The following is a 26,853-nucleotide window of genomic DNA, read 5'->3' as shown; positions in this document are numbered from 1 at the left end:
TGTGCACACAGTGAGCTGTAGGACTGCCCTGTCTGTTCTGGGACAGTCGGGGTCCAAGGACAAAGACACCAATTTTCTTGGTATTGAGAGTGCATTGTTTTCCTCTTCTGTTTTGTATTGGCTGAGATGGGAAAGCCTTGCTTGTGCCCTCATATCGCATCGCTATCCCTTTTATTTTCTTTGTGATCACTGCTGGAAATTTTGTCCGATTAGAAGAAACTTTTACCTCTATTAAGCCCCCGAATCTCCATCAAGCGTCTGATAGACTGGGCCCTAACGGCAGCCGCTTTACTTCTTTTCAGGCACCATCCATCAGGCTGACAGTGACTGCCGATGGGCCAGTCATATTGTCTATATTTCATACACAAACATCAGGCCTGCTGACAGCACTTTGCACACTCGGAAATTGCTTTTGCTGTGAGCTGAATTTCAACTAGAGCTTTTTTGCTGGCTCCATCTCTCAGTGTTTATGACCCTAAGGAGCAGAGGAACTGCTGTGAATAGATAATGCTGAAAGCGCTCTTGTAGCACAGAAGGTTTCATGTCTGAAGTATTTAATGTTTACAGCAAATTTGGTGTTTGTTAATTTGCATTTTTATTCTTTCCTTAAAGAACTGTCACCTTATTCTTCTGCTTGTCCTTTGTACAGATGTGTGGCAATTTGTGCTGGGGGGACAGTGCTGATGGGTTGGGGGGGGGAAGAGGAGAGGAGGTGTTAAGGGGTGGGAAGAAGGCTGGGTAGACTTACAAAATGCTCCATGGCTTAGGCAGCAATTCTGAATAATGCTGCTTCAAAGGATAGGGAAGGAAAGGCTTCCAAGCAGTGTAGAGCTACTCCTTTGCTCTAAGTCAGAATAATTTTGATAGATAACCCATCATCAGCTTAAAAATCAAATACATTAGCATATAGGAAAAAGACTGTAACCTGGAAAGAATCGTATCTGCTTGTCATTTCTTCTTAGAGAGCAGACAAATTATTTTTATTACTGGAAAGGACAGCTCTCTGCTACTAATACACCCCTCCCAGCAGCTGAATTGTATTTCTCGTTGGTATAGAAATACTTCTGCTGGAGTGTAATTATTATGTTTGTACATATATGTGGGTTTGCATTTGGATTGGTACACAAGGGACTGTGTGTTTGTGGGTAGGGCTGAGTCTTTATCTATACCACTGTGCATGTTTTTACAGGAAGAAATGTGTTTGTGTTCACCTCTATTTGTTTCCAGCTATCCTTGAGAAAGTGTGTGCCTGGGATTCACTCAGAAACTGAAAAGCGAATGAGGAGGAAATAAAGATGGCTGTTTAGAAAGTTGGGCAGCAGTTTCAGATGAACTATGGAGGTCACATAGATTAACCTACTCCTACCAAATGTTCCCCAGGCAATCAGAATGCTCTGGCTGGCCAGGCGGTTTTATAAGGACTGTAAAGAATGTACAGAGACATATCCCTGTAAAACCATCTCTTACCTGAAAGCTCAATGAGCCATCAAATTCAGGAAAAGAACAGCCATTTCTTGGGAAAATGTAATGTTAAGTGTCCCAAAATTAAACTCCAAGCCAGTATATTTTGATGTGCAGCTAGAGTAACCTGTGTTCAAGTAACATTAAAGAGAAATTGTCAGAGTAAAAATCCCATGTTAACAAGAAAAAAAACCAAAACACCAAACCTCAGACTTTTCCCCTGGTATCAGGAACAGCTTATTATATGTCATTGAAACAGAAAGATTTTTGAAGTGTTATTTATTCATTCAGTTGTCCTAATGTTTTGTTGTTTTTTCCCCTTTGGTCATTTTTTCAGCTTGGAGAGAGCTAGAGACTTGACTAGTTAGTTTGTCCGCATATGCGTGGTAGATTTTATTGTCACGCCCTAGCTCAGTGATCTTCTGTTTGGGTTGCAAACTATAAAGGGTAACATTTAATCTCTGCATTCTTTTTTGCCAGGCCCGACTGACATTTGTGTTAGTGATTTTTGTTGGGTTTTTTTTTCCCCTACCCTTTTACACTTTGATTTTTTTAAGAGGAAACTGAACGTTGTGCGTATAACTTCCTAACAGGGTTAAAGAATGACACTTCTATTTCAAAAATAATTTGACTATATGAAAACTGTGGGGCAAAACTGATTTTCAAGAGACAGAATTTTATTGATGATGTATTGGTATGACCTTTTGCATCATTATTGTTGAGATATGGGAATAGAAGGAGTATTTCCTGCACTGATTTAACCTGAGGTACAAAACATTAAATACGAAGTAAGGGTGGTTTCTTAAGTAAACAGCACCTTTTCAAATAACAGGTTATCTGGATGTTCCTCTTACAATAACTCTTGTGCTTCCATCCTGAAGCACAATGAAAGGGGGTTGTGTTTAGGTCTGCGTAATCACAGGTTATTTGTAGTACAGCAGTTCCTGGGAGCTCCTGTTCTGATCAGCATCCCATTGAATTTGTGCTACTATACACTATGAGAAAGTGTATTCCACGAGGAGGTGGTGATTTATGAAGATTAGACAGACTGGCATTCTGCAGTCTCCATTGTAAGAGTGAGAGCTACTGAACGACTTGTTGAAGGTCAAATGCAAAGCCCATGTCAGAACTGAGAAATCAATGCACATATTATTTCATGATATGGAGGCTTCCTGCCCCTTCCATTTCTGTTGGCTTGGGAACAGTGGAGGCAGGGCCTTCTGAAGCTAGCATTGTAGCTGGAGTATTATGAAACAACAATTTTCAATGTGTGATAAATGAGCACAGTGACTTGGGAACCCACCACAGAAATCCACAAAATATCCGAGCACTGGGAGTTATGCTCCCAGGTAGCTGACGCTGCATCCTTATCTCCAGTTGAGTGGAACAGAGCCAAAATTATGCATTCATATTGGAATACTGCTTTATATCTCTACCCCAAAATGAAGGAAGCAAGGTTCACAATGTAGAAGTGCAGAAAATAGCACGGGTTTGTAATTGTTTCCCTGAAAACCAGCTGCTTTCTATCTACTTTGCCCACATTCATTAGTGGTAGAAGGTGGACTCAACTACGAAGACTTCCTGTCTCCCCTAAATTAAGTACTTATCCAGAAGAAGTAGGAGAGAAAGAGATTAGTAGACTCCCATCTCCATGTCATTTTTGCAGTTACAACCTCCACCTTTGCTCTACTTGAAAATGGGGTCTAACATAAAAAAACATTTCAGTTCAGTACTTGGAGCCTCTACCTATTGCTTCAAAACAAGTAAGAGCAGCAGCATAATGGACAGATATTGAAAGTGTTGGTTGACTTTCTCTAACATCCTGCATGACCTTGGGCAAGTTGTTTTACTTGTGGGCTTCAGTTTGCCAAGCTGCAATGTGACACCGATAACTTTAAGTTAATTGGTGAAGTGTTTTAAGACCTGCTAAAGATTAAAAGTGCCATAGGGAGCACAGGCATATTGAACAGCAGCCACAGTTACCTGTGATGCTTATTGAAACTTGCTCCATTAGGAACACAGCAGTGGTGGCTGTAGCGCATGAAATGGTAGATTAATAGATTGGGAATCTATCATGGGAGCATCTCTATGATTTCACTACAGGAAATTTGACAGTGTTCCTGAGCTTTATCTAGCTGCAGTGTGAAGGAAGAGGAAGAATGCACAGCTATTATACAATGTAAGTTATGATGGGCTTGACTAAGGAAGAGAAAGAATGCAACCACTTAACTCTGTGATAAATCTGCACGCAGCTGTTAAAATATAAACAGTTGTGAAGCAGTGAAATAAGTGCTTGATGATGTTTTTTATCAACTTCCAAGCTCCTCATAGAGCAATGGGTGACTTTTGGTAGTCATAGGGACTTTCAGAAGTGACTATCTACCCTACTAGGCAGCATGAGTCTAAGGCAATAAACTATCCTCCAGATCCCCTTTGATGTAAAGGATGTGTGGCAGGTTTCACCTTGACAGGGAATCTCATTAGGGATTGCTGGAAGGAAGGGACACAGTCAAGAAGATACTCAACCTCTCTGTTTTCTCTCTTACCATGTTAGCCATTGGGAAGCCATTTTCTTTTGTTGTTTTGTGATCCTTAGAGATGAGCTGATGATCACAGCCTTATTCTCTGAATAAGGAGAAAAGGTGCTGAGGGTTTTTTCCCCCTGTCCTGGTATTTGAAAACTATTTTCCCATGCCCTGTTTTGATAATACCAGTATCTATAATATGTGTCTGAAATATCAGGAAGTCCCACACAAGCTGTGTTCTGTTTAGGAATACTGGAACCTCATGTCTCCTTTTCCCCTCCACACACGTATGTGTGCATACAGTTAATCTTTAGCATTAAAAGTAACATTTTTAAATCTCCTGAAAAAATTTCAGTGATACTCTCAGGTCACTCACTGCAACACTTCCATTTTAGTTCAATAATTTTTAATCAGCTGAGATCGCTTAGAAAATACATGTGGGAAACTTTTTTTTTTTCTGTAGATAAAAAATAAGAATTTATTTCCATGTCAAAGGGTAAGTAAATTTTCCCGCATCATTACTAATCTTTGTATTTTCTTGATGATTTTACAATAAACGACAATAAGTTTGTTATGGAAGGGAGATCTAAAAGGTGTGTAATTCCCATGATTTGTTCCCCTGGAGCATTCCTGATTATTGATACATTCTGTCAGTTAAGATTTACATTATTGATTAGTGTGATTTAGAGTGTCATGGTTTCACATTCTTCCAGCCTTTCTAGCAAAGCAAGCAATTTAAAGTCATTGCATGTGATACAAGATTTCAAAGCAGTAATTCAGCTGCACTGTTATGTTTGATCCAGCATTTACTGCCTACCTACTATAACAACTGGCAGTTTATAAACTTAGAGATTAAAATTATGAGAGCTTTAGAAACTCGTATAACAATAATGAAGTAGTGTGTGAATGCCTGTGATTTTTTTTTTTTTTATTTTTTTTTTCCCTGCAGTTTTCCTCAGCATGCTTAGGTATTTGGCAGATATTGGAGATGTTCACAGATGTGTGCCCAATCCATGAAGTGCAGATCAGCTATCACACTCAATCAAGCCAGGGAGAGTTCAGAGTTGGAGGGTTTGTTCATGTCTGTCTCCCAGATAACTTTATGCAATCTGAATATCTGCCTATCTGCAGTACATCTCTGCTCAAAGTGTGAAACTGAACTGCATGTTTTATTTCCTCCAAGCCTCATAGTTATTTAGATTATCACTGGATGTTGTATTGTCTAGGGCTTAATAGTGCCACAAAGTATCACAGTCAGAAATAAGACACTGGAGTGGATGGACTTTAGGTCAGACTATGTCAAGCAATCTTTAAATTCCTATGTCCATGTTGTTCAGGAACTGGACTGGACCTCTCTGATTCTGCCACTGGTCTCAGATTTTCATAGCCCTGAATTTTCATAGTCAAAGTTGTTTAAAGGTTGTCTCAGCTGGAGCTATGCCCTGGCTTATCAGATATTACATTACTGCTGTTCCCAGAGAACTAAAATTTCCCCAGGTCCTTTCATGCAGCCTATCTGTAACATACCTGTTGACATGAAAACAGAAGTTTAAAAAAATGTAATTCATAAGAAAAGTCTAATTATTTGTGACATTTCATCCATCATGTCCTAAGCTTCTCCAGAGGAAAGTAGTAACATTTCGTCTCCTTGACAGCAAACAACCACTGACGAACTGAAAAATGTTCTGCTATATTTCAAACTGCAGCATTTATGAGTAAAGAGCAAGTGCAAAATAAATAGCAAGAGTAAAGAGCAGGAACCCACATAAGTGGGGGGCAGAAGCTTGGAGAGCTTTCTAAAAGCTTTCTCTTGGGTCAAAAAAACAAAACAATCCTTCAAAAATAACCAGAATGTTTCAGGGTAAGCAATCTGTTGGATGGAAGCTATACCAATACCACTCAGCCCAATCTGCATTGACTTTCCTAACCGGTCCTGTGAGGAGATGGCTTGGGTGGATGTGGCAGCATAGTGCAGTTCATGGAGAGCTACAGGACCCAAGTGAAGATGGGTTGGAAACAGGTTTTTAGGATATCCCCAACTCCCCACCTCCAACACTTCAGGACTGCAAAAGGATTGCTTCTCCCATCTAAAGAGAAGAGAAGCAAACTGACTTTGCTTTGGAATGCTCTCTCTGTGACATGCCAAGTTACGTAATTCTCCCTCTCCCTTCCTCTTCATGGATGACCCATCTCTTTCTGCATGGCTCCTGTAGTCCTGCTTTTGAATCTAGATGCTTCTGCTCCAGAACCTGCACATCTCTCCCACTTCAGCAGAAAGAGAATCTCTGTTAGTAACTCAAATTCCTACAGACATTCAGATATTTAACTCCCACTATTTTCCTGGGTACTCAGAGATCTTATGTCTGTGAAACATGCTGTTTCCATTCATTGATGGAGTGTGAAGGTCATCTGTGTTGTCATGCACATACAGATCTTCAGCTGTTTTTCAGACCCTTATTGATATCCTGTTGGCAGATCTCATGCTCTCCAAACTTCATCATTTAAGCAAAGTGCAATATCCCAAAATGGGGTATCAATCAAATCTTCCATCTGGGAAGTCTAATGAAGAATAATAATGTGTTGGAGAACTTTGAAGTCATCAGAGAGTTCTTTCTTTTCTGTTGTCTTGTTTTAGAAGAAATCCTTACATGCAGAAGCTATAGCACTGTATTTTTCTTTTTAACTCTGAAAGGCTGCAATTGTTCTTTGAGGAAAATACAAGTTTATGCAGCCATTCCTAATCTTTCACAGGGTGGAGGCTCTTTCATTTCCATTCTTTTTCTTCTTTTTCCTTTTCTGTTATGCACACACACAAAAAACTCAGGAGTACATTGTGAGCCAAGCTGTATTTTCTGTTTATTGCCACCAGGTTAATAACAGTAATGGTGCGAGGAGAAAATGAAGTGTTATGTAAAATCCTGCATTGCAGATTTTGGTGCTGATGCAAAGAGCTCAATAAAGTGTAACACTTTAATCATGGAGATAAAAATCACACAGCAGCTTCACAGTCTTCCAAGATGCAGAGCCTTAAGACAAAATAGAAGCGGGAGAGAAAGAGAAACTGACAATGCTATTGAGTCCCAGAAAAGTTAGGGAAGAAAACAACCCGCTTTCTTTTCTTGTGTTGCTTTGATTCAGTCTTTGTATTCACAAGATAAACAACTGAAAATGTGTGTATATGAATTTCCTGGTATTAGAGAGAGCAAAATGCCACAGCCTTATACACAACTCAGTGACATTTACAGGAACCTGGAAACCTGTAAAAAACAAAGCAAACAACTTCCTCCCCACAAAAAAAAAAAAAAAACAAAAAAAAAAAAACAAAACAAAACCACACCAAACCCCCCCCCCAAACCAAAAAAAACCACAACCAGAACCACCCCCTAGCATGGTATGATGATATGTATTGGTTTTTTCAAGTAGGCAAGCAGCCCAGCACAGTTTTAGTTATGGTGGTCTTGAGTGTAAATTCAGCATGTTAGCAGAGAAGATGACTTGGTTTTGGATGGTGCTTTTACTCTGCATCTCTTCACTGCTACTGAGCTTTGTGTGTCTGCTTCCCATCTGCGATTTAAGATTATAGTCCTGTCAAATGACTGTACATAAAGTTGTAGGTTGTGAGGTTATTGGGGCGGGGGGGGAGGAGGAGGAAGAGTTATGTGAAGAAGATCTCTCCCATACAGGGGAATTTGTGGATATAATGTCATGGAGCACCATGCTAAAAAGTTGGGACAGTGCTAAGGGCTGTAAATCTTTAAGCTAGACCAGTTGCTGTGAAGCATCTGACTGCAGTTGTGTGCCAAGTTAATTCTTCTTTGAAAAATGTTTCCAAAAAAGTCCCTTTCCCCACAACTTGGCTATTGAAAAGAATACAAGGATATTGTTTGTTAGAACTAACGCAAGAAAGAGTGGAAATACCTAGTTCAGGGCCAAGAAGAATGCCTCAGGTAACTCAGAAAAGTGTCACGTAGCTTTGCTCCTAGTATCTGGAAACTCCTAGTATCTCTGAAAAATCAGAGTAGCTGAATGTGTAGAGGGAATCTCTGTTGCAGACCCAGTGACCATCCAGCCACCCCAGATGTTTCTTCACACCAGGGTGGTGCAGTGCCAGCAAAGAAGCCATTCCAGAGAAGTTACGTATTCAGCATGAAATGTAATTCAGTTTTAATTGGTTCCTGGCCCTTTGGGGATCAGTTGCCATTACTTGGAGGAGCACAGCAGCCTGTTGAGCTGAGCTGTCTAGTATTCGGACAAGCAGAAGGATGGAGGCAGTACCTTAGCTTTATTGTGGGGTTTCCTCTTGCCCTGTTCTGTCCCAATGCTTACATGTTTGCAGCTAGTTAGCACTGCCTGTTTCAATCTATTGCATAGTTATTCCCTTGGGTAAGATTCAAGGTTAATTCAAGGACATGCTAAACCTTGCTGGGCCTTGAAGGTAACCCAGAGGGTTTAATGTTTCCACCAGCTGTGATAACCACGTGCCTAAGTTTGGGACCGCTGATTGAAAAACTCCTACAGAGACAGAATCAGGCATATGTATTAGTGGCTTTTGGTATCTGATAAACTCTGTCATCACTGCTTACCCATGATATGCCCATCATAAAGAGTGCCTGATTACATGGCTGGCTTAATCCGTATAGCATGAAAGCTGACATTTTATATTACTTTATATCCTCTTGTCCAGCTGAGTTCACTTGTGTGGAATTAACAGATGTCAGATTTGGACATTGTGGGCATGGATGCCACAAGAAATGCGTGTAAATAGACCAACCCTTGTGTAGTATTGTTAGAACAGGTCATGGTAAGAGATGGCAAAGAAAGGGAATGTTTCACAGGACCCTGTGATATTTTCTTGGTGGATTTTCGGGAGAGCTGAGGGGTGAATCAAGCTGATATCACTTTGGAAGCTAAAATCTTATCCTAAGGGTTATCTGAGGTAAAAACCTCCTGCTTTTTTGCTGAGATATGTCTGTGTCCATGAACAGCATCTGTTCCCCAATGATGTGTTAACACATTCATTACAACAGCTGTAGTAATGGCATAGTGATCTCAACATTATCTTAGTGTTATACATCATATTTGGGTAGAGGACCAGGTAGGCTTTAATTACCGGCATGTCTTGAAAGACAGCATATCTTGTAGCCTTGATCTCATCCATAAAATTGAAGGGACAGTGGTTCTGGGAAACCTGCCACATCGTGTCAACAGGCCTTGTTTGCTTTTGAAGATTGCAGGCAACTGGATGGATTTGAAGAGCTGTTTTTTAAGGACAGAAACAAATAAAACCAAGGTCCTGCGGGTGTTAAGAAACAAAACCTCTGTGCAAGCTGTGCTTTGCAGGGCAGGCCTTCGCCCAGACGGGGGATTCATCCGGAGTCTTTGCTCATATGCCTACGTGTCCTTGCAATGGAAGCCAGGGAGCACAGGAGGAAACCACCCACCTTGGCTTCACATGCTAGATCTGTGACTGGAGTGGGGCAGGGACCTGCAGAGAGTATCACAGAGCACAGCTGGCCCACAAGGATGGACACAGCTGTAAGGACGTGAGTTTAGGAAGGGAGGCACTGATCATTTATTTCTCGAGCAGACTCCTCAGACCCATCTTGAATACTACCAGATGGATAGTACTCAAGTCTCAGTGTTCCAGATGCAACCAGATGCTCCTGCTTATTTGAGGAGAAAGCTGAGAGACAGGTTCTTCATATGTTGTTATGGCTGGCCTGCTGGCTCAGTTAAAACCCTTTTTATCTCAGGATAAGGCTTAAATTCAGAATCAATTTCTTAAGATATTCCTGTTCTCTTGTATTTTTCCTTTCCTTTGCTGCCACCCCTGCACACAATAATTCTGTACGAATCATACAATTGATTCTTTGGGCGGGGTAGGGAAACAATATACGAACAGCTCAAGCAGCTGACTGGGCTGGAGAAAAAGACAAACCTCCAAATATTTAGACTTTTTTTTCCTAGCTGGATCGGTTCCCTAGATGATGACGTGGACTCACAGCAAACTGCCAGCTTATGGTGTCGCGTGGTCCTGGCAATGAGTGGTGACCTGTCTGCGGGGGAAGTGGGGAGGATGGAGTTTTTGAGGCTGTCCTTGTTGCCAGAAACATGCATGTGTAAAGAAAGGGTCAGCCCACAGTGGGGCTGTGACACCTTCTGAATGAAAAGGCTGGCAGTGTGCGTGAATGCATTGGAATTAATTAACGCAGGTAATGCTTTTAAGTTGGGAAGTGCTAGAAAAACTAGCACCAGTTGTTGCAGAAGCAATAGACCCTTATGCTGTTTGTGAGGGTGGCAAAAAGCGGAACTCGCCAAAGACAGAAGGACCAATGTAAAGATGGGTGAACATTAGAATATACTTTCTGATAGTAATGTAGTGATTGGAAGAGCTTCTAGTCCTGGCAGACTAGAAACACTGTCTGCAACTGTAGAGTCAGTGATTTCCTAGTGCTGGGTACATAGCAATAGTGCTCTTACCACCCAGGCATTTAGATTTTGTGTGTGTGCCTTTTCCAAACATTTATTACTATTTACTCTGCTTTTAAAATACATCCAGACTATTTTTCCTGGGACGTGGGTGGTTTGGGGTTTTTTTGTGTGTGTGGGTTTCACTCAATATGACACATGAGAGACAGTTAAAAACAATCAACATAAAAACCTACAAAGTGCTGGCTGGATCTGTGGTTAACCCTTGTTTTAAAAAATATGAGGTTACTTTTTGCCTGTGTCTTTTTAACACTATGATCAGCTATATGTCAGAAAAAGCAAGAGAGGGCGATCCAGCCCGGAATTGAATGAGCTGCTCTGGTACATCACTTGTTAATTGTGGTGTGCTCCAGTGAGACAAAGTCGTTAAAAATGTTGCTACACCCTTCCATGGACTAGGGTGGCATTCTCTGAGCACATTGCTTACAAGTGTACTTGTTTGATAGACTCCCTGGTTAGAATCAGTACTCATTTTCCTCGCCAGGAAAGAAATAAGAAAAAAGAAAAGAAAAGAAAAAAAAAAAAAAGGAAGGTAATTAATGGCAAGCTTTAAGGGTCATCACAGTATTTGCTTCCACTTCCATTCTTTTACAATGGCTTTAATGCTGTGCAATTATGGACTTGTTTTAAGTCTTTTCATTTTCTCTTACAAGCAGACCACCTCACATTTCAAACATCTGCAGTAGTTCCAGAGATGAAACCAGGGCTATTGTAGCACTGAAATCTCTAAAATTGCAGTGATTTTCAGTTGGATAGTGATCCACTGTACATCTGGAAATGTAGGTGTTGCCCTCAGGGAAGTGTATTTGGCATAATTTCCTCCTTGGGAACAGGGCACAATGAGATCACAGCTTCTCCTGGTCTCAGCTGTTGAACAAATCCCTGTCAGGCCTAATAGCCAGTGTTCTTTTCCCCTTGATCAGCTGGGCTTTGGTCATTGCTGAGTTTAACAGTGTTCACTAAATGAATAGCTCCCAGAATGCAAACTTCACCTGTTATCCTTCCATTTAGGAAAATTGAGAGTTTTTAGTCTTTTGTACTCTGTATTCAAGAGATGAGAGGAAAAAAAAACCACCTAAATGCCTCCATTTAAATGTAAATTTTGACTTTTCACGTCTGACAAAGTAGGGTGTTTGTTTTTTATAAACAATATATATATATATATAAAAATAAATGCCATGGAATTGAAGGAACAAAACCCCTCTCTTGTTGATATTGCTATATTTTCTGCATAGTAATCTTTGCTCTCATCATGTTACGTATTTTTCTGTTTCTTTTTACTTTAAAACTAATTTTGCTGTGAGAACAAGAACAGGATCGTTAGGAGGAAAAACTCTTGCGCTGGCTTGCACAGAGAAAACATGCCATCTGCCTAATATGTTTCATCTTGTGTCAGTCTAAGCTGTGTTGTTTGGGTTTAACATGCCAGTCACTAGCCTAGAAAGAGTGCAGGCAGCAGCTCTGACACATATCCTGGCTACAGCTCCAAATCCCTCCCGCTTTTCAGAGGCTGCGCTCACTATGAAATAGGCCACAAGATTTTGGGCAGAAGGTACAGTTCTCACCACCTACCCTGTCCTCGCATTAGAGTCCGAGAGGCATTTGTGCAAGGAACTGAAGTGGTTTGGGATGTATTTTCAGTCTTCACCATATCACACTGTTAAGAAGCAAAGGCAAAGACCCAGCCTGAAAGTGAGTTATTTCAAAGAGGTCTGGCTGGTGGGTCTGAGGGGCTAGTGGTTGAGGATGTGGTGGTGTCTCCCCAGTGGCAACCACACGGTACAAGCTTCACCCCTCTTTGCTGTGTTAGGGAAGAGCTGGAGAAGCCATTTGGCATAGCATCACACAGAGACGTGCACTTGAGTCCCAAAACCAGAGCAGTCGTGCAATGGAGCCCTCCTGGTTCTGAGCTGGCAGGTCTCTACCGTCTGTCGGTCTGGACGTGGGTCAGAACGAGCTCAGTGTCTGTCCCTGTTTCACCGTGCAGTGTGGACTCGGCTGCCTGCAGGGACGGGGCACATTTTGGGGCTCAGCACTGTGGTCAGGACCCATCAGTGGGCAGGTTTAAGAAATGGGGCCGCCTTTATCAGATGTTGCCTCTTTCAGTCGCAGAATTCTGGCCTGATAAATGGATGGCACATGTCTCAGCTGGGTAAATGTAGCTGGTCATATTTTGTTACACTGTGTCTAATAAAGACTTTAGCTTATTTTTTTATTAAGAAAAGAAGTTGGCAGACAGCTTTAAATGTCTGCCTAAGGACAAAATGAACTGAGTTTTGTAGATAGCTGCTTTTTTTTCTTAATAAATAAATAAATGGAAAGATTTTTATGTTGATAATAAAAATAACTAATGCAGAGCTTTTTCTACTAGTGCCTGGAGACATGGACAGATGTGGGATTTTGAAGGGATAAAGAATTGAAATCTGTTGGCAGGTAGTTGCTATAAAAATGACTATCCTTCCTGCCTCTTATTACAGACCAACATTCAACAAATGAAGAGTCTCTGAGAAAGCTAATGATGACAGGATCAGGTTCCAACCATCAGAGATAGCAGAAACCTCCTCCCTTCAGAGAAATCTAAAGTTAAAGGGAAGTGGTTGAGCAAGCTTGGAGCTTTATTAAAGTATACTTCCGGACTTTCTCCGACTCACAACGTGGTGTGTGGGAGTGTGGAGGGAAGGAAACTGCCAGGGAAACTATGAAGAAACAGAGCAAGTTCACCAAAAGTTTGCTTTGCCCATGAGTTGTCTGCCAAAGTTTTGTGCAATCGCTTGCCGCCTCCAGAGAACTTTCACTCTGCTGCTGTTGCACGTAGTTGGTTTCTGTCTTGCTGTGTGGTCTGTTGTTGGAATAAGAGGGTAAGCCTCTGAGAAAACAAGGTTTGCTCACTTCTACCCTTCTGATTGTCTCCCCCATTCCACTTCAGGGGGTGTGAGCAAGTAGCTGTGTGGGACTTAGCAGCCTACCAGGGTTAAATCACAATAATATTGCTTCACGATGCAATCATATTGTAGGGCCAATCTCCTGAAGCAGTCAGTAACGTGTATCACAGAATCGGCTACTGACTAGTGTTTGGTGACTCAACCTGAAAACAGTATTGTGGACCATAAGTGTTGATGCAGCGTTTAGGAGAGCAAAGATCAAATGTTGATCTGATATACCTACGATTCAGAGCAAATTGCTTTGCTGTCTGTTATAGACAGCTGTAACAGTTACAGAGGAGAAGGATGAAAACAAGTTTAAAGTATTTCTTTGTATTTAGAGATGCATTTTTACACACACACACACGCTTATAAAGGTGTGTATATATACACACAGAAGAAAAAGCAGACAAAAACTGCCTAAATCTCTAAGTCAACCATTGGCTGTGTGGGTCAGCTGCTGCTATCTAGGGTGGGAAATATCCTTCTTCAAAGTCCTACTATACCTTCATTAAGTTTTGCCCTGGTGAATCTTCTTGAGATTGTCACTCTCTGATTATTTGTTATACCACTGTGCTGAATCGAGTCCCTGATGTTCTGCAAGACCTCAATATTCTTTCTGTAGGAAATGGTAAAAAAAAAAAAAAAAAAAAAAAAATAGTAGTCCTCCAATATGTCCTTGCAGGGGATGTTGTCCAAAAAGCAGATTCGTCACCTGGTGTGCAACGAGCCAATAATCACACGCTGGGGAGAAACATTATTTATTTCATATTTGCGCAAAGATGGGTGCCAGGTGGTAATTCCACAAAGCTAGCACACCCTACAGTTAAACAAGCAAGCAATTTATACAGTTTCAGATTCGCCCACTTAGTTTCCCAAGTCCTTTCCCAAAATCATTGTTGGTAGTTGCTTATATGCCACCATTTCTATTGGGCTAAGGTTTTCTCTGCTCCGAATTAAAGGTACGGTGTTCTTTTATTCTATAGCGCATGCTCAAGAAGTGTGAGGAGTAAGTCTTCTAGGTCTTGAATTGAGTTGCTGGTCATGATCTCCCCTTGCCACCTTTACCTTTCCCTCAGTTACCACAGATGTCCGCTGACTTCATGCCCATTATCAATTACTCAACTTTTGTCATCTTCTAGGGTGGGATGTTTCCTTCTTATCGGTCTTTTAATTCTTCTTCGAGGTTCTTCAAGGTCAAATTACTCCAGGATGCCCTTGGTTAAAGAATGCTAGCTGGTTTGTTTTCTGATTACAAATTATTGTCTTTAGACTGTCAGCTTAATATACATACAAAGAACATCTTGCATAGAAAGAAACAGATCATTTCATGTTTTTCGGTTAATCTTCAACAGGGATACATTGTCTTTGTGATCTGGTGACTTTACGTATAGGCACAGTTAGCTGCCCTGCTGTTTGGTCTGACAGGCAGAAGACAAGGTGATATTGCCTGCAGCAGTATGTTTACCTATTGGCCAGTGTGGGTAGGGGAATATTGGAGGAAAAAAGTTTCAGATACAACTGATGCTGATAAGTGCCTTGCAAAAGGCATGATATGTTATGCTCTCAGTTGTAAAAACAGATCCTTCCAAAATGACCATTACATTTTAGCTTTTATAGCACTGTACAGATAATAAATACCGCTTCATATAAACCACAGAGAAAACATTCTGTAATTTGGTGCAAAATGCAATGCTAATCTGTCTCTGAGTAGGCCAAACCCAAGAAAAATCTATTCTTCCAGTTGTGGATGAATCTTGGGTCAACAAGAGAATATCAGGGACAACTCTCTTTTTATTTGTTGGCATGCTGTCCCATCCCACCTTCCCCCCCCGGCCCAGTAGCTATGTCTCATGTATAGTCCCTAATCTTTTTCAGTGTCCTTGTGTTCCTGTTTATTGGCTTTCACTTTTATCTCTTAACTTGGATGTGCTTGTTGTCTGCACTGAGCACAAGGAAGGAAAACAAAGACACAACTTGCAAAGGAACAGAATAAGACTAACAACCATGGATAACTTCTGCTTGTGGCAAGGCTGTGCCAGGAAGATGAAGAGAAAGAGTTAGTTTGCTTTTCAGCTGTCAATCACTAGTAAAGCATGTGGGCAATGTCCATCCCCAGCCTTCCTGTCTTTCCAAGCTAGTTGATGGCCACATAACCTTTGAATGACACATTTAGTGTTGTTTCCTTCCACCTGACTGGGCAGGTTTGCAGTTTGCATGCAGGTATGTTTATTTCTTTCTTACTCCACATGGATCTATGTAAAATAAGAACCACCACTACAGATCCTCTCATAGGTCCAACTAATCAGATTTTCTGGGTATGTTGTTAGTAGGTAGAAAGACACACTCATGGGCCTGTATAAGAAAATTTACAGGTATAAAATTAACCTTTACCTTTGATGTCCAGCTTGTAGTTACCATTGGTTTAGGGGCTTCTTCAGCTGAAAGCTTTATATAGAGTAGGACCTACCTTACAGTAATTTGTCTAATCTCTTTTTAAAGTAGACAGTTTAAACAGTAGAAATATGCATACGTTTCACCACCAATCAACACCTTAACTTTTTAGAAACTACAAACATCTCATTCCGCAGCACAAATTTAGGTCTAATTGGAAAATAAGAGCAGTGATGCTGCATCAAACCCAAGGTCTATTTGGCTCAGTGTCCAATGACTTCTTGCAGATGCTAAGGGATAGACTAAGCACAGGGCAAAGCTTCTGGCAATGTGTAACTTGGGGATTTTCTGATCAAGAAATTGCGTCCACTGCTTTGTGTGTAGTAACATAATGGAATCTTTCTCTCTGAATTTATCTAATTGATCTTTGAGTTCATCTGTGTTTTGGCCAAAATCTGGTGGCAGTGAGTTCTGCAGTGTAAGGATAAACTAATTTAAAAAGCACTTTATTTTGTTTGCCTTAGGTCTTCTGCCTGATGACTTTATATTCTGCCAGCTGTTACTTATTTAGTAAGAAATAGTGAATAATGCCATATATTATTTGAGAGACTAGAGAAACTGGCTGTTATAGAGTTTGATTTGAGTACATGCAATTTGTCCAACTGGAATGTTCCTAGGAAATTAGGGGACAGGGAGCCATAAGCCCTAGCCATTGTTTTTGAGTCTACCACCCTTTGCCTTTGTAACTGGAGGAGAGGCAGGTAGTGTCTTTGGGCCTTATTTATATACTTGCAAAGTAAAGACTGTGCACCTTGGTCAGAAGGTTCTGCAGAAGTATAGTTAAAAGTTATTGGTAAAACACAAAACTGTTAATACTGCTATGAAGCGATTAGTTGAAGAGGAAGTCACGAGCTTAATGTAGTTTCAGGTGTATAAGCAGCAATTAATGATGTCTGAAGAAATTACATGACTTGCGTATGGTTACACAGCAAGCAAGTGGCTGTCTAAGGAACAGTACCAAGGAGTGCTAAAACCCTCAATGCAGCTACTGGGAGCATTTCAGCTGAGCAAACTTTCAGAACCAGACCAAAGCCAAATTGAATTATCTGGTAAAAACATGGTCGTTTACATATTTCTGTTTTGTTACCCAATTCTCTTGCTTTAATTATCAAAATAAGGAACAGTTACTGCCTCAGATTTTTTTTCTCCCTTCCGCTCCTTCCTTCCCTCTCCTTCTGTCTGTCTTTCTTGTAGGGTTCCTTCCCTCTCCCAAAAAGCTGTTGATTCTTTTGCCACAATTCTCCCTTCTCTTTTCTGAAAAGCCCTCTTTCTGTAGAGCCAACGCTGCTCAGTAGCAGACAAGTCAGCAAGGTAGGATTTACAGAACTTGTTCTGCAGGGCATATGGTGGGGACGTGCAAGTGAGGTCTGAGATGGGCAGAGCCAAGTGAGGTAGGGCGAGGTAATGCCCCAAGATTCACTTCAATCCCAATGCTTTATTCTAATTATTGAGGCAACTAAAGACTTCAGAGCTTGTGAAGGTCAAAGCCCATGTTGCTGAGTGTATGTGCATGTTTGCTCCTACATGAGGGAGAGAGAAAGGATGAGACAGAACAATGACTGTCATTGTTCAGACTCACCTTCTAGTTTTGGCTTGGGGTCAGGCCCAAAATCCAGAAGAGTGTATTTCCTGGTTCCTATTCATTTAGGGTAAAAATTATACAAGTATTGTCCATGCAGCTGACCCAAAAGTCTTGTCTAAACTTGATCTGGGTCTTAACATTGTCTCTTTGGCCCCTCTCTAATTTAATATGCATTTGAACAGAAGTGGCTTCTTGATAGAGCCTTTCACCTCCAGGTCACCCTTTCAAATCCAATTCAGGCCTGTCGTGACCAAATGTTACCACCATCTGACGGCTCTTCTGTGTCCTGTGTGAATTGTTGGCTTCAGTCCAGTAGCTGGTGGACAGGTGCCTGAATTGCAAAAACTGCCAGAGCTGACACTAACTGGACGCCTCTGCAGAGGGGTCAAAGAGTGAATCAGCCTGGCAGATGAATTAATACTTAACTTGTATGCACTGTGATGCTTTATATCTTCAATGTGCTGTACAAACGTCAGCTAATCCTCAGGAGGTGTTATCTGCACTGGCAGGTGAGAGAAGCAGGCAGATAAAGAACCAGGATCAGAATATGCATGCTGCTGACCTCCCACTCTGAGGCCAAAACTATGAGTTTAGCTCCTTTCAGGGCTACTGATGGGCACACCAGAGCAGGGTTCAAGCTCATTGAAGGGAGTCCTATGTTCTTCTATGGATAAAAGCTTCCTTTACTTTTTAAGACAGGCAGTGTTGATGGACATGCCATCGTTTTGCTGTATGAATCCATGGAACCAACAGAAGACCCTTCTCCATCCTCTTTGAGGCACTAATGAGTCACGTCAGATTATGCCTATCATTAAGAGGTATCATTATTTAGGCTGAGAACTTGCTGTGTAACCAGATCAGTAAATAATTAGTTTTGAATTGCAACTGGGTTGGAGTGCTTCGTTCCAAAAGACAACAGCTCTTGGAACGTCATTGAAATAATCTGAAAAAAAAATGCGTGAAGTGTTATGAAGAATTGCTAGAAGGTCATACAGAGTTAGCGGTACATCAGTGTTTGCAAGCTGCTTCCGTAGGGACACTTAAAAGACATTGTCAGATTGTGTAAAGGTGTCTACAGGAATAAGGAGAAATTTGCTTTTGTGCTTCATATCAGTGAGAATAAGAGTGGTTCTAAACTGGCATTTTCCTTTCTCTGGAAGCAAGATGAGGAAATTTTTTTTAAATTATTTTTTTTCAAGGGTTTAACCTTTTAGAAGGTTTTTAAAAATAGTAAACCACTTTTTTACTATTAATTTCTTATGTAAATAATTGCTGTTGTTGCCATGGTGTTTACAAAGGTGAATGGAGCAGGTGGCCCACAAGATGATGAATGGAAGGAAAAAAGATGTTGTCCCTATGGTTACAAAGGGGTAGTGGCATACGTCTGAAATAGAGCCTCTAATAAGGTGGCACTTACATCATTTGCAAAACTGGAGATGACACTATAGGGCTGACTTGTCAGAGGTTATAAAGAATGGCAGAGGAAAATGTTCTTGGAAGTATTTCACTTTTTTTTTTTTTTTTTGGTGAGGGTTTATGCTGGTCCTTTCAAATTTGGGGGAAAAAATATGGGGAAAAGATAGATGTAAGAAAAGTGATTTGGGTAAAATTCACCTTACTAGGCATACAAATCCAGTTATTTCAGGGGAAGCTTAAAAATGTGAACCATATCCAGACAGTTTGAATTCCACCTCATGTTCTCTTGTATAGTCAGGAGACAAGTGTTGTGCATCCCTAAAGAGTGATTCAAGGCACTGGGCAGAGTTCCCTGGAGCTGAAAGGGCCAGGACTGGTGCTTTCTAGCTGAATGTAGACTGCTGAACATGTGATGCTGAATGGTCAGTTTTCCTTTATTTTGCTTATTAGCACATTGTGCTTGTGTTTTCTGGTGTCACCACTGTAGGCGTTGCCAAAATAACTAAGCTTGGGGTACGGTGTGTATGTCAAAATTGATACATTTGAGACCTATGCAGAATTTTCTTTTGAAAGATTCTGGACCTGAGGAAGCACCAAAGAGCCGGTCTTCTGGGAATTTATGAATCTTTTCTGAACCCAAAGGGGAAAACTCCTTATGCTGTGCCTACTGTTGTATGTCCGTTTGCTTCGAACAGTGGCTTAGCAGTAAGAGCACAAAGTCTGCCTGGAGGCTGTTATGTTCTCTACCACTAATGACAAGCCATGGTTTTAGCGGCTTGTATAAAACATTGCAAGGAGTTTATCCCATCTCCTGTATGAAATATTGGAGTGAAGAAGGCTTTTGGACGCTCTCTCTCTAAACCAATTGCTATGCCCAAGAATTAATAAAATCCATATTGAAGTGACAGCTGGTGGACAGGGCTGGCTTCTTCCTGCATCATTTGTCTCTCTAGTGGCTCATGTTCTGGGCTCAATGCACATTTATCCTTTTATTACGGCTTTTATTGATTTTTATTTATTTATTTATTTTTTAACTCTCTGTTTCCTTAAGAATCATACTTGTGCTGTTCAAAATCTAACTTTGGTCATATCAGCACTAGCTATTAACATCATTCTTTCCTATTGCTCTTTAATTACTGACCTTCCAGAGACATTCAGCTAATGAAATAAAAATGCAGGCAAGTGAGAGTATATTTTCTCAAAACTTTACATGGCATCATGAACCAGTATCCAGTTTCTGTGCTACTTTGACTATTTCATATCTTGACAATGAATGTGAGCTCTTACTCTTTATTTGTGATTTCTTCGATTTTCTCCCCTTCCTAATTTATATGTATATTTCTAAAGCTGCCAGAAACTTTAGACTGACTCAGGACAACAGTGGAAAGTGTGTGTCACAAAGGCAGGGATTCAAATGAACGTTAGAGCAGAAATTCATTTGCTTATTTATTTATTCTGGTTTTATGTGGTAAGTGGCAAGAAGAGGCAAAGACCATTCTTTTCAAGGGAGAATGTTAACTGTTGTTTTCTAGGAAGTGGGGCTCAATCATTGCCTCTGTCAGTCTAGTGAGTGATTTCTGTTTTGACACACAGAGAAAAGAAAGACCAAGTCTGCCTTTGTCTTCTCCAACTCTGTAAGCTGGGTCATCCAGGTAATTACAGCTTTACTTAAGAAAGAGAGTGTGAGAGAGAAAATCTCTGCTGCTTGTAAGCACAAAGAAAAGACACTTGAGGGAATTAAATTGCATGATGATTTTTATAAGGTATCTGAATCATTTTGCATTCCACTTCTAAAGCAGAAAATGATGAGTTTAATATCATGTCGTAGGATGTAACTTGTAAGTCTCTCAGAAGGCAGCTGTGGCATCCAGAGATGTTTGAGCCTGGTTATTCATTATTTTCTGCTTAAAGGCTGAAGCAAATGTGGCTATGAGACTTTGAGCCACCTCTAAATTGATTCCCATTCTTACTTGTACATGTTACTACATTAGAAGCCATAACCAGGGTGGGTTCTGCTGTGTAGATACTGACAGATACCCCTGTGGTTTAACAGGAGATAGGATTGGTTTTTGGTTTAAGTGTGTGTGTGTATGTGCTCATGTAAATGCACGCATACATTTATTAACCTCATTCTCCCATTAAAATTCTATCTCAAAGAGAAACAATTTCAGAAAGTCAGCTCTCTGCTGATTTTTCTGAAATTCCCATCAGTAGGTGACATTATATATTTAATAAAATGTTAATTCAGTGATCCTGCCTAAATTGCAGGAGATCAGTAATTATGTCAAAATCTTCCAGAGAACTGAAATATGAAACTCTATTCCCTATCTTAAATCTGTAGTGTGGCAGGGGGTGAAACAGTTCCTACACGTAAAGTACTTATGAATATGTATGACTCTAAAGAGAGAGAAGAAATACCATTATTGTTCAGGAACATATCTTAATTCTGTGAAACTTGTCTGCAAACAAATTGTCTACTACTTGGGGCACGAGGTGGCAAACTTTGAGTTTAATGTCCAAGTGACTGGGCTGCTATTGTCCAATTTAAGACCACAATATCTTTGTGTCTGTGAATAAAGAGAATTTTTCTATTAGGAACTCGTGTTATATTAACAATGCACTGAATTATTTTGTTCTGTAATGAAGAATGCTCAAGATGTTTCCCTTTGATAAAATAATGAATGTGATAAGAAGAAAAGAAATGTGAAACGTTGAAATACTGTTCTGCTCACATACAGCAGTGTCTGGGAGCAGTACATCTAGCTGGCAATTACTCTAGCAATGTTTAACAACTTACTGAATAGGATGGACAATTGCAAATTTGGACTATATTTAGAGGGCAGGAATATATGAAATAGAGTTTTTTGTATGTTCAGTAGGAGGGCAAGGAACAAAGACCAGAAAAAACCAGTTGAATAGTTCTTGTGGGCTGACTTAGGAAGTTACTTTTGAAATACGTTATAATGAATGACTGGATAAATGTTTTTAAACACTTGTCTGGGTGATGAGCTATCTGTTGAATGTCATGGTTTCCAAATAAGTGATCTGGAAGCTTAACCTTTAGGTGAAGGAGATATCTGTGAAGGACACTGTTCCCTCACAAATAACCATTGTAACCAGACTATTTGAAAATGGTTTTGATGATCAAAAAAGATCTTTAAAGAAATTTCAGCATGCCAAGAGATTATCTAAAATTTCTGGAACACTTTTCTCAGCAATTTTTTTAGCAAGAATCCTATGAGTGTTTAGAAAATATTCTCTAATGATACTGTGTTAGACTGGATGACTTGATCAATTGAATACTAAGCTGAGGCTCATGTCACGCATGTTCTGCAGGTGAAGTTCCTGCTGGATAGCCTATGGAAAGTTATCATAGTAATCTGTGCCTCTGTGTCGCTGTTTGTAGACACCTTCTTTTGGAAACAATGTGATAACTATGGATGAATAAGTATAATATGACGCAGCACAAATCATACAGTTTACACCAGCACCTTTATTTGTGTTAAGACACAAATGATACTAGTCTGTTATATATCTCACTGTGCTTCTCAATTACTTTATATTAGTAAATATGTCCCTATAAAGTATTCTGTCTAGTTGTTCTAAAATAAGTATGATTTAGGTCACTGACTTCTATGTGAAGGACATTCGTGCTTTACAAATATCCAGTTTAACTAGATTATCTCCTCACTTCATCATCAAATCACTGTTTTGAGACTCTACAACATGTTCTGTTTTATGGTGATATGCCAGGGTGCATCTGATCTCATCAAATTCTGTTTCTGATGGGGAAATTATCTTATGAAAAATAATATTACTCAATCTTGGTTTTAATTTCTGTATGCTTGGAGAGGAAGAAAATCCTATGTGGTATTTCATCCTGTCAATGCTAATCTTTCTCCTCAATGCTATATCTCCGAATAGCAGATGTGTGCTTTATTGCAGCGTTGGTCCTCTATAGCACAGCATAACGTTTTGGCAGGAGCAAACAATTTATTGTATTAGAGTCAAATACAATCAAATGTTCCTTTTCCTATGAAGCATGGTCAGATATTGATATTGCATTAGCTAACATTTTAACATAGGAGAGGCTTAATAAGATACAGTATTACTCTCTCTAGGCTGTTTAATTAAACTAAACAGTCATTGTGTATTGTACATTGGTTTTCTGCCAAGGGAAAGTAAATCTGTATCATATTAGTTTCACGTACCAAATGATGTTCTCCCCCCATCAGAGACTCTCTAGAAGAGCTGACACTGCTGTCACATGAACTGCATGATACAAACTGTGTTTGTATTACATTGGACTGTCTTGTAGCTCAGTATTCTCCAGTAGCCTCAGCAAGCTTTGTGTGCAGAGAAGACATGTGGCCGGAGAGCTCCATGTTGTATTTTACTGGCCAGGGTCCCTATTTGCCACCAAGGGGTACACGGCTAAGTATCGTAACCCCTGTCCTGCTAACAGAGCTCTTCTCCATCCCCTTCTTGGAGCAGGGAGATCTGAACTGTAACTCTCTGGTCACTAGGAAGGTTCTTACTGGCCCCACGATGGCCAGGTGACAGGGGTCGGTTTGTCACTGTCTAGTCACAGAGCACCATTTGTTCAGGACCAGAAGTTGCAAGAGTTTGGGGAAACTCTGGGTAATCCAGGGGCATCTGCTCTAGTAGCACTTTTTAGTACTGGATGTTGCCTTCTCACTGCTGTCAATGGCACTGTACGTGGTGATCAAGGTGAACATTGACTCTTTGCCACTGATGGCAGGGGAAGTAGTATCGCCTGTATATGATGTGAGGAAAAAAGATGTGTCCCTGGACTGGAGACTTGAGCAGCATTTCCTTACAGAGCCTTCCGACACTGAATTGCCAGTCCAGGAAGGGTAGGGGGAGAGCAGGCGCTTCTGTGTTAGGGGGTCCTGGTGTTTTCTTTTGAAGCAAGAGTTGATGCAGAATCACGTGGGATCACAAGCAGAGGCATTCAAGGCACTTGCTTTTGGGAGTTGTTCTGTTGAATTACCCTACAAAGCAGAGTAAGACAAAAACATTGGCGGTGTTCCTCCTTATAAACCAAAATAAACTGCACAGGAAATATTGAAGTCTTTTTTACATAATTTTGAGCCTGTCTTTCCTGGCAGAAGGGTACATCTGCATCTTGTGATGCAGTACTGTGCAGAGATGGCAAAGCTATGCCCAAACAATCATGCTCTAGAACTGGAAGGTGCATATTTTCATCAGTGGCACTAAGCCCTGTATCAAAGCGAAGGATAATGCTTTGGCTCTATTTTGCACAGTGTCCTGTGCTGCATAAATCCTCCAGTCTTCCAAGAACCAGTAAAGAAATGTCTATGATGGTCCTGTGTTGCATCTCACATGCACTCACAAAGAGGCATGAATAGTTGGATGGATCAAAGCAATGTCTTTAGCATGGAGCTCTGATGCTGGCACCATGGTTAGATTCAAGGATGGCAGTATTGGATTTATGGGAGGCTTCACCTACGTAACACAGTTATGATTTATCTCATGCTGAATGGTTTTTTTGTTGTTGTTTTCCCTCAACAGAAGATTAACCTGGAGTTCTATATTGACATCCATGCCCACTCTACCATGATGAATGGCTTCATGTATGGGAACATCTTTGAAGATGAGGAAAGATTTCAGCGACAGGCTGTTTTTCCCAAGCTACTCTGTCAGAATGCCGAAGACTTCTCTTATGTAAGCAATGTTTCTCTTATTTTTTTTCCTAATTTATTTTTTAATGCTAAATCTCTGGCTTAATTGGATTGTGTGAATTGTATTTTAATATGACTATAAGGCTACTTGAAATGTTTGTCATTATTATCTACCACCTTCCCTCTTCTGTTATCCAAAAGTGGTAAGTTGTGATCTTATATATTGTCATTAGACACATGAACAGACACGGGTTCTTCATCTTCTATGTTATAACCTTTGGTTCTGAATTATAGGAACACTTATTTTTTTATCAGAAGATCTTTTGTCTTTTGATCAACGGGATCAGCTTTATTGTTTCATTGTTTATATTATATTGGCGCATTTTTTTTACTTGTACACTTTAAATAATAATATAATAGCAAATAGAAGTAAAAATAATAAACTTGAAATAAAAGGTTAGATTATTTTCTGTTGAAAGTTGTGACAAAGGCAATGTACGCTTTTTAAATTCTTTGATATCACCATGGAAAACTGTTCTACAAGAGAATCTGCAATTGCTCAATACACGTCTTGTAACTTGGAAGAAAGTATGCGTGTAGGTATCTCTGGATATTGGAAATAAATGGTAAACTCCTATAAATGAGTTGGAAAGGGGCACATGTTTTTAGAGCAAGTTTCAAATAGAGTAGAACAGATCCTTAGCACACATAGGTTGCAGTAGCTCTGCAGAAGTCAGTAGATTTAAGACTCTGGTCCAGTGTGTTTCAGCTTTGTGTCCAAGTATGACATCATGGCCCTTTCCATAGCCTCTTTTGTGCATCAGTTTTCCTTGAGAGCTGTGCAAGTAGAACACACAACGCCCAAGCCTGCCTGCAACTGCTTGTTTGCTTCTCCTGGCCCACCTTAGACACCTGTGGAGCTGCCAGCTAAGCTACTTCTATACAGCTATCCCTTGCTCTCTTTCAAGCTGCATACTCTATGTTTGCTTAAGTGGACAGTCTTTCAAAGAAAGAGGTGTTTGGTGTCCCATTTTGCTTTGACTGGGATAAGGAATATTCAGAAATGCATCTCAGCCAAGGCAGTGGGAACTTCCAGCCATGAGCTGTGAGGAGGAAAAGCAGTGGATGACATTTGGCAGCTATATAATAGGAACAGGCTCAATAAAGAATTACTTTGGAATCCTGCACCAAGCAGAGAAGAGCGGAAGAACCTACTGTTTGGGCCCTGATTTTGTCTTTTATGTTCTTAACCCTCTTTGTTACCTACCATAGGTTTTCCCAGTCTCTGCTGTCCCCTTTTTGCTTATACTTCATCCTCCTGGTACTGAGAGATAAACCCGGGTCTCCTCTCAAAGGTGGGGACAGCTGGGGCATGGCGCCTGCCTCCTCCGCAGTGCCATCCCAACCAGCTTGTGGCAGAGGTGGTGGGTGGAGGAGGCTAGGGACCCTGCAGCATTCCATGTGTTTAGCTCTAGAGAGACAAAATCTAAAAATAGATACAAAAGCAGACGAGTCTGCAGAGCAAAAGAAACTGTAATTGGAAAAAAGGCCATTTTCATCATGGCAAGAATGCTAGCCTAAAGCTTTCTCATCGAGACGCAGTAGAGAATTTTTTTGTCTTGTTTTTGTGCATATTGCACTGTGGAGTTTGAGCGGGAAGTAAGTATAGAAATGGAGTTGTGCCACTGTTTTCTTGACAGATCTGTTCCAGCAAAAGGAAGAAGGAATCGAAACCTCCTGATTCTTGTCTGTTTCTCTATCCTATGGTAGTTTGTTTTATGCAAGAGTGGGAAAAAGTTTGGATCAGTCTCTGACTTCTCTAAGGCTAGATAGAAGATACCCTTTGTTCCGTCTTTTCTATTCCCAGGAAGGGGGCCTCTAGTAGACCAAACATGTCCCTTTTCTTCTTGAGATCAGCAGTAGCAGCTGGCTGGGTAATGCCTGGGAAGATGCATGGATGCTGGTGCTTCCTCTGCTGCCTCATAGTATTGTTTAACCATTGTCTGTATGTCTTGGGGGTTCGGGGGACTGCTGCAGTGTGAAGCTTTCTGCAGGGCTTCTTGGAAAACTGTCCAGAGTGCAGAAGACCGAATCCATACAAAATGAGGAGGGACAGCAGCTGCATCTGTTCCCAGCTGCTTGGAGCCTGGGGAAGAGGGAGTTGGGTTCAAGGAACAGCCTGTTCTTGTCCAAGAAGACCTCAGTGATTGAGTTTCTTATCTGCACCTGGTTGTTTCAAAACCACTTTATAGATAAGGGGGCGTTCACAGATCATAGTAATGAAAACCTGCAAATGATAGGAGTTCAGAAATTTTGTGCTTAAGTGTGGGATTTCTCTC

The 26,853-nt window shown here is 40.6% G+C and overlaps 1 protein-coding gene across 2 annotated transcripts in view; it reads left to right on the top strand.

The window, feature by feature from the left end:
* BEND5 (BEN domain containing 5) overlaps window positions 1–26,853 on the top strand; it is a 979,469-nt gene that overhangs the window by 848,833 nt on the left and 103,783 nt on the right. For both annotated transcript variants that reach the window (XM_030032521.2, XM_030032519.2), the window contains exon 10: window positions 24,405–24,557. In XM_030032521.2, coding sequence (XP_029888381.1) covers window positions 24,405–24,557 — 153 coding nt within the window. The remainder of the gene's footprint in view (window positions 1–24,404; window positions 24,558–26,853) is intronic.

This window comes from Aquila chrysaetos, chromosome 12 (assembly GCF_900496995.4).
Source record: "Aquila chrysaetos chrysaetos chromosome 12, bAquChr1.4, whole genome shotgun sequence".
NCBI lineage: Eukaryota > Metazoa > Chordata > Aves > Accipitriformes > Accipitridae > Aquila > Aquila chrysaetos.
This window is presented reverse-complemented; position numbering and strand designations above follow the sequence as displayed.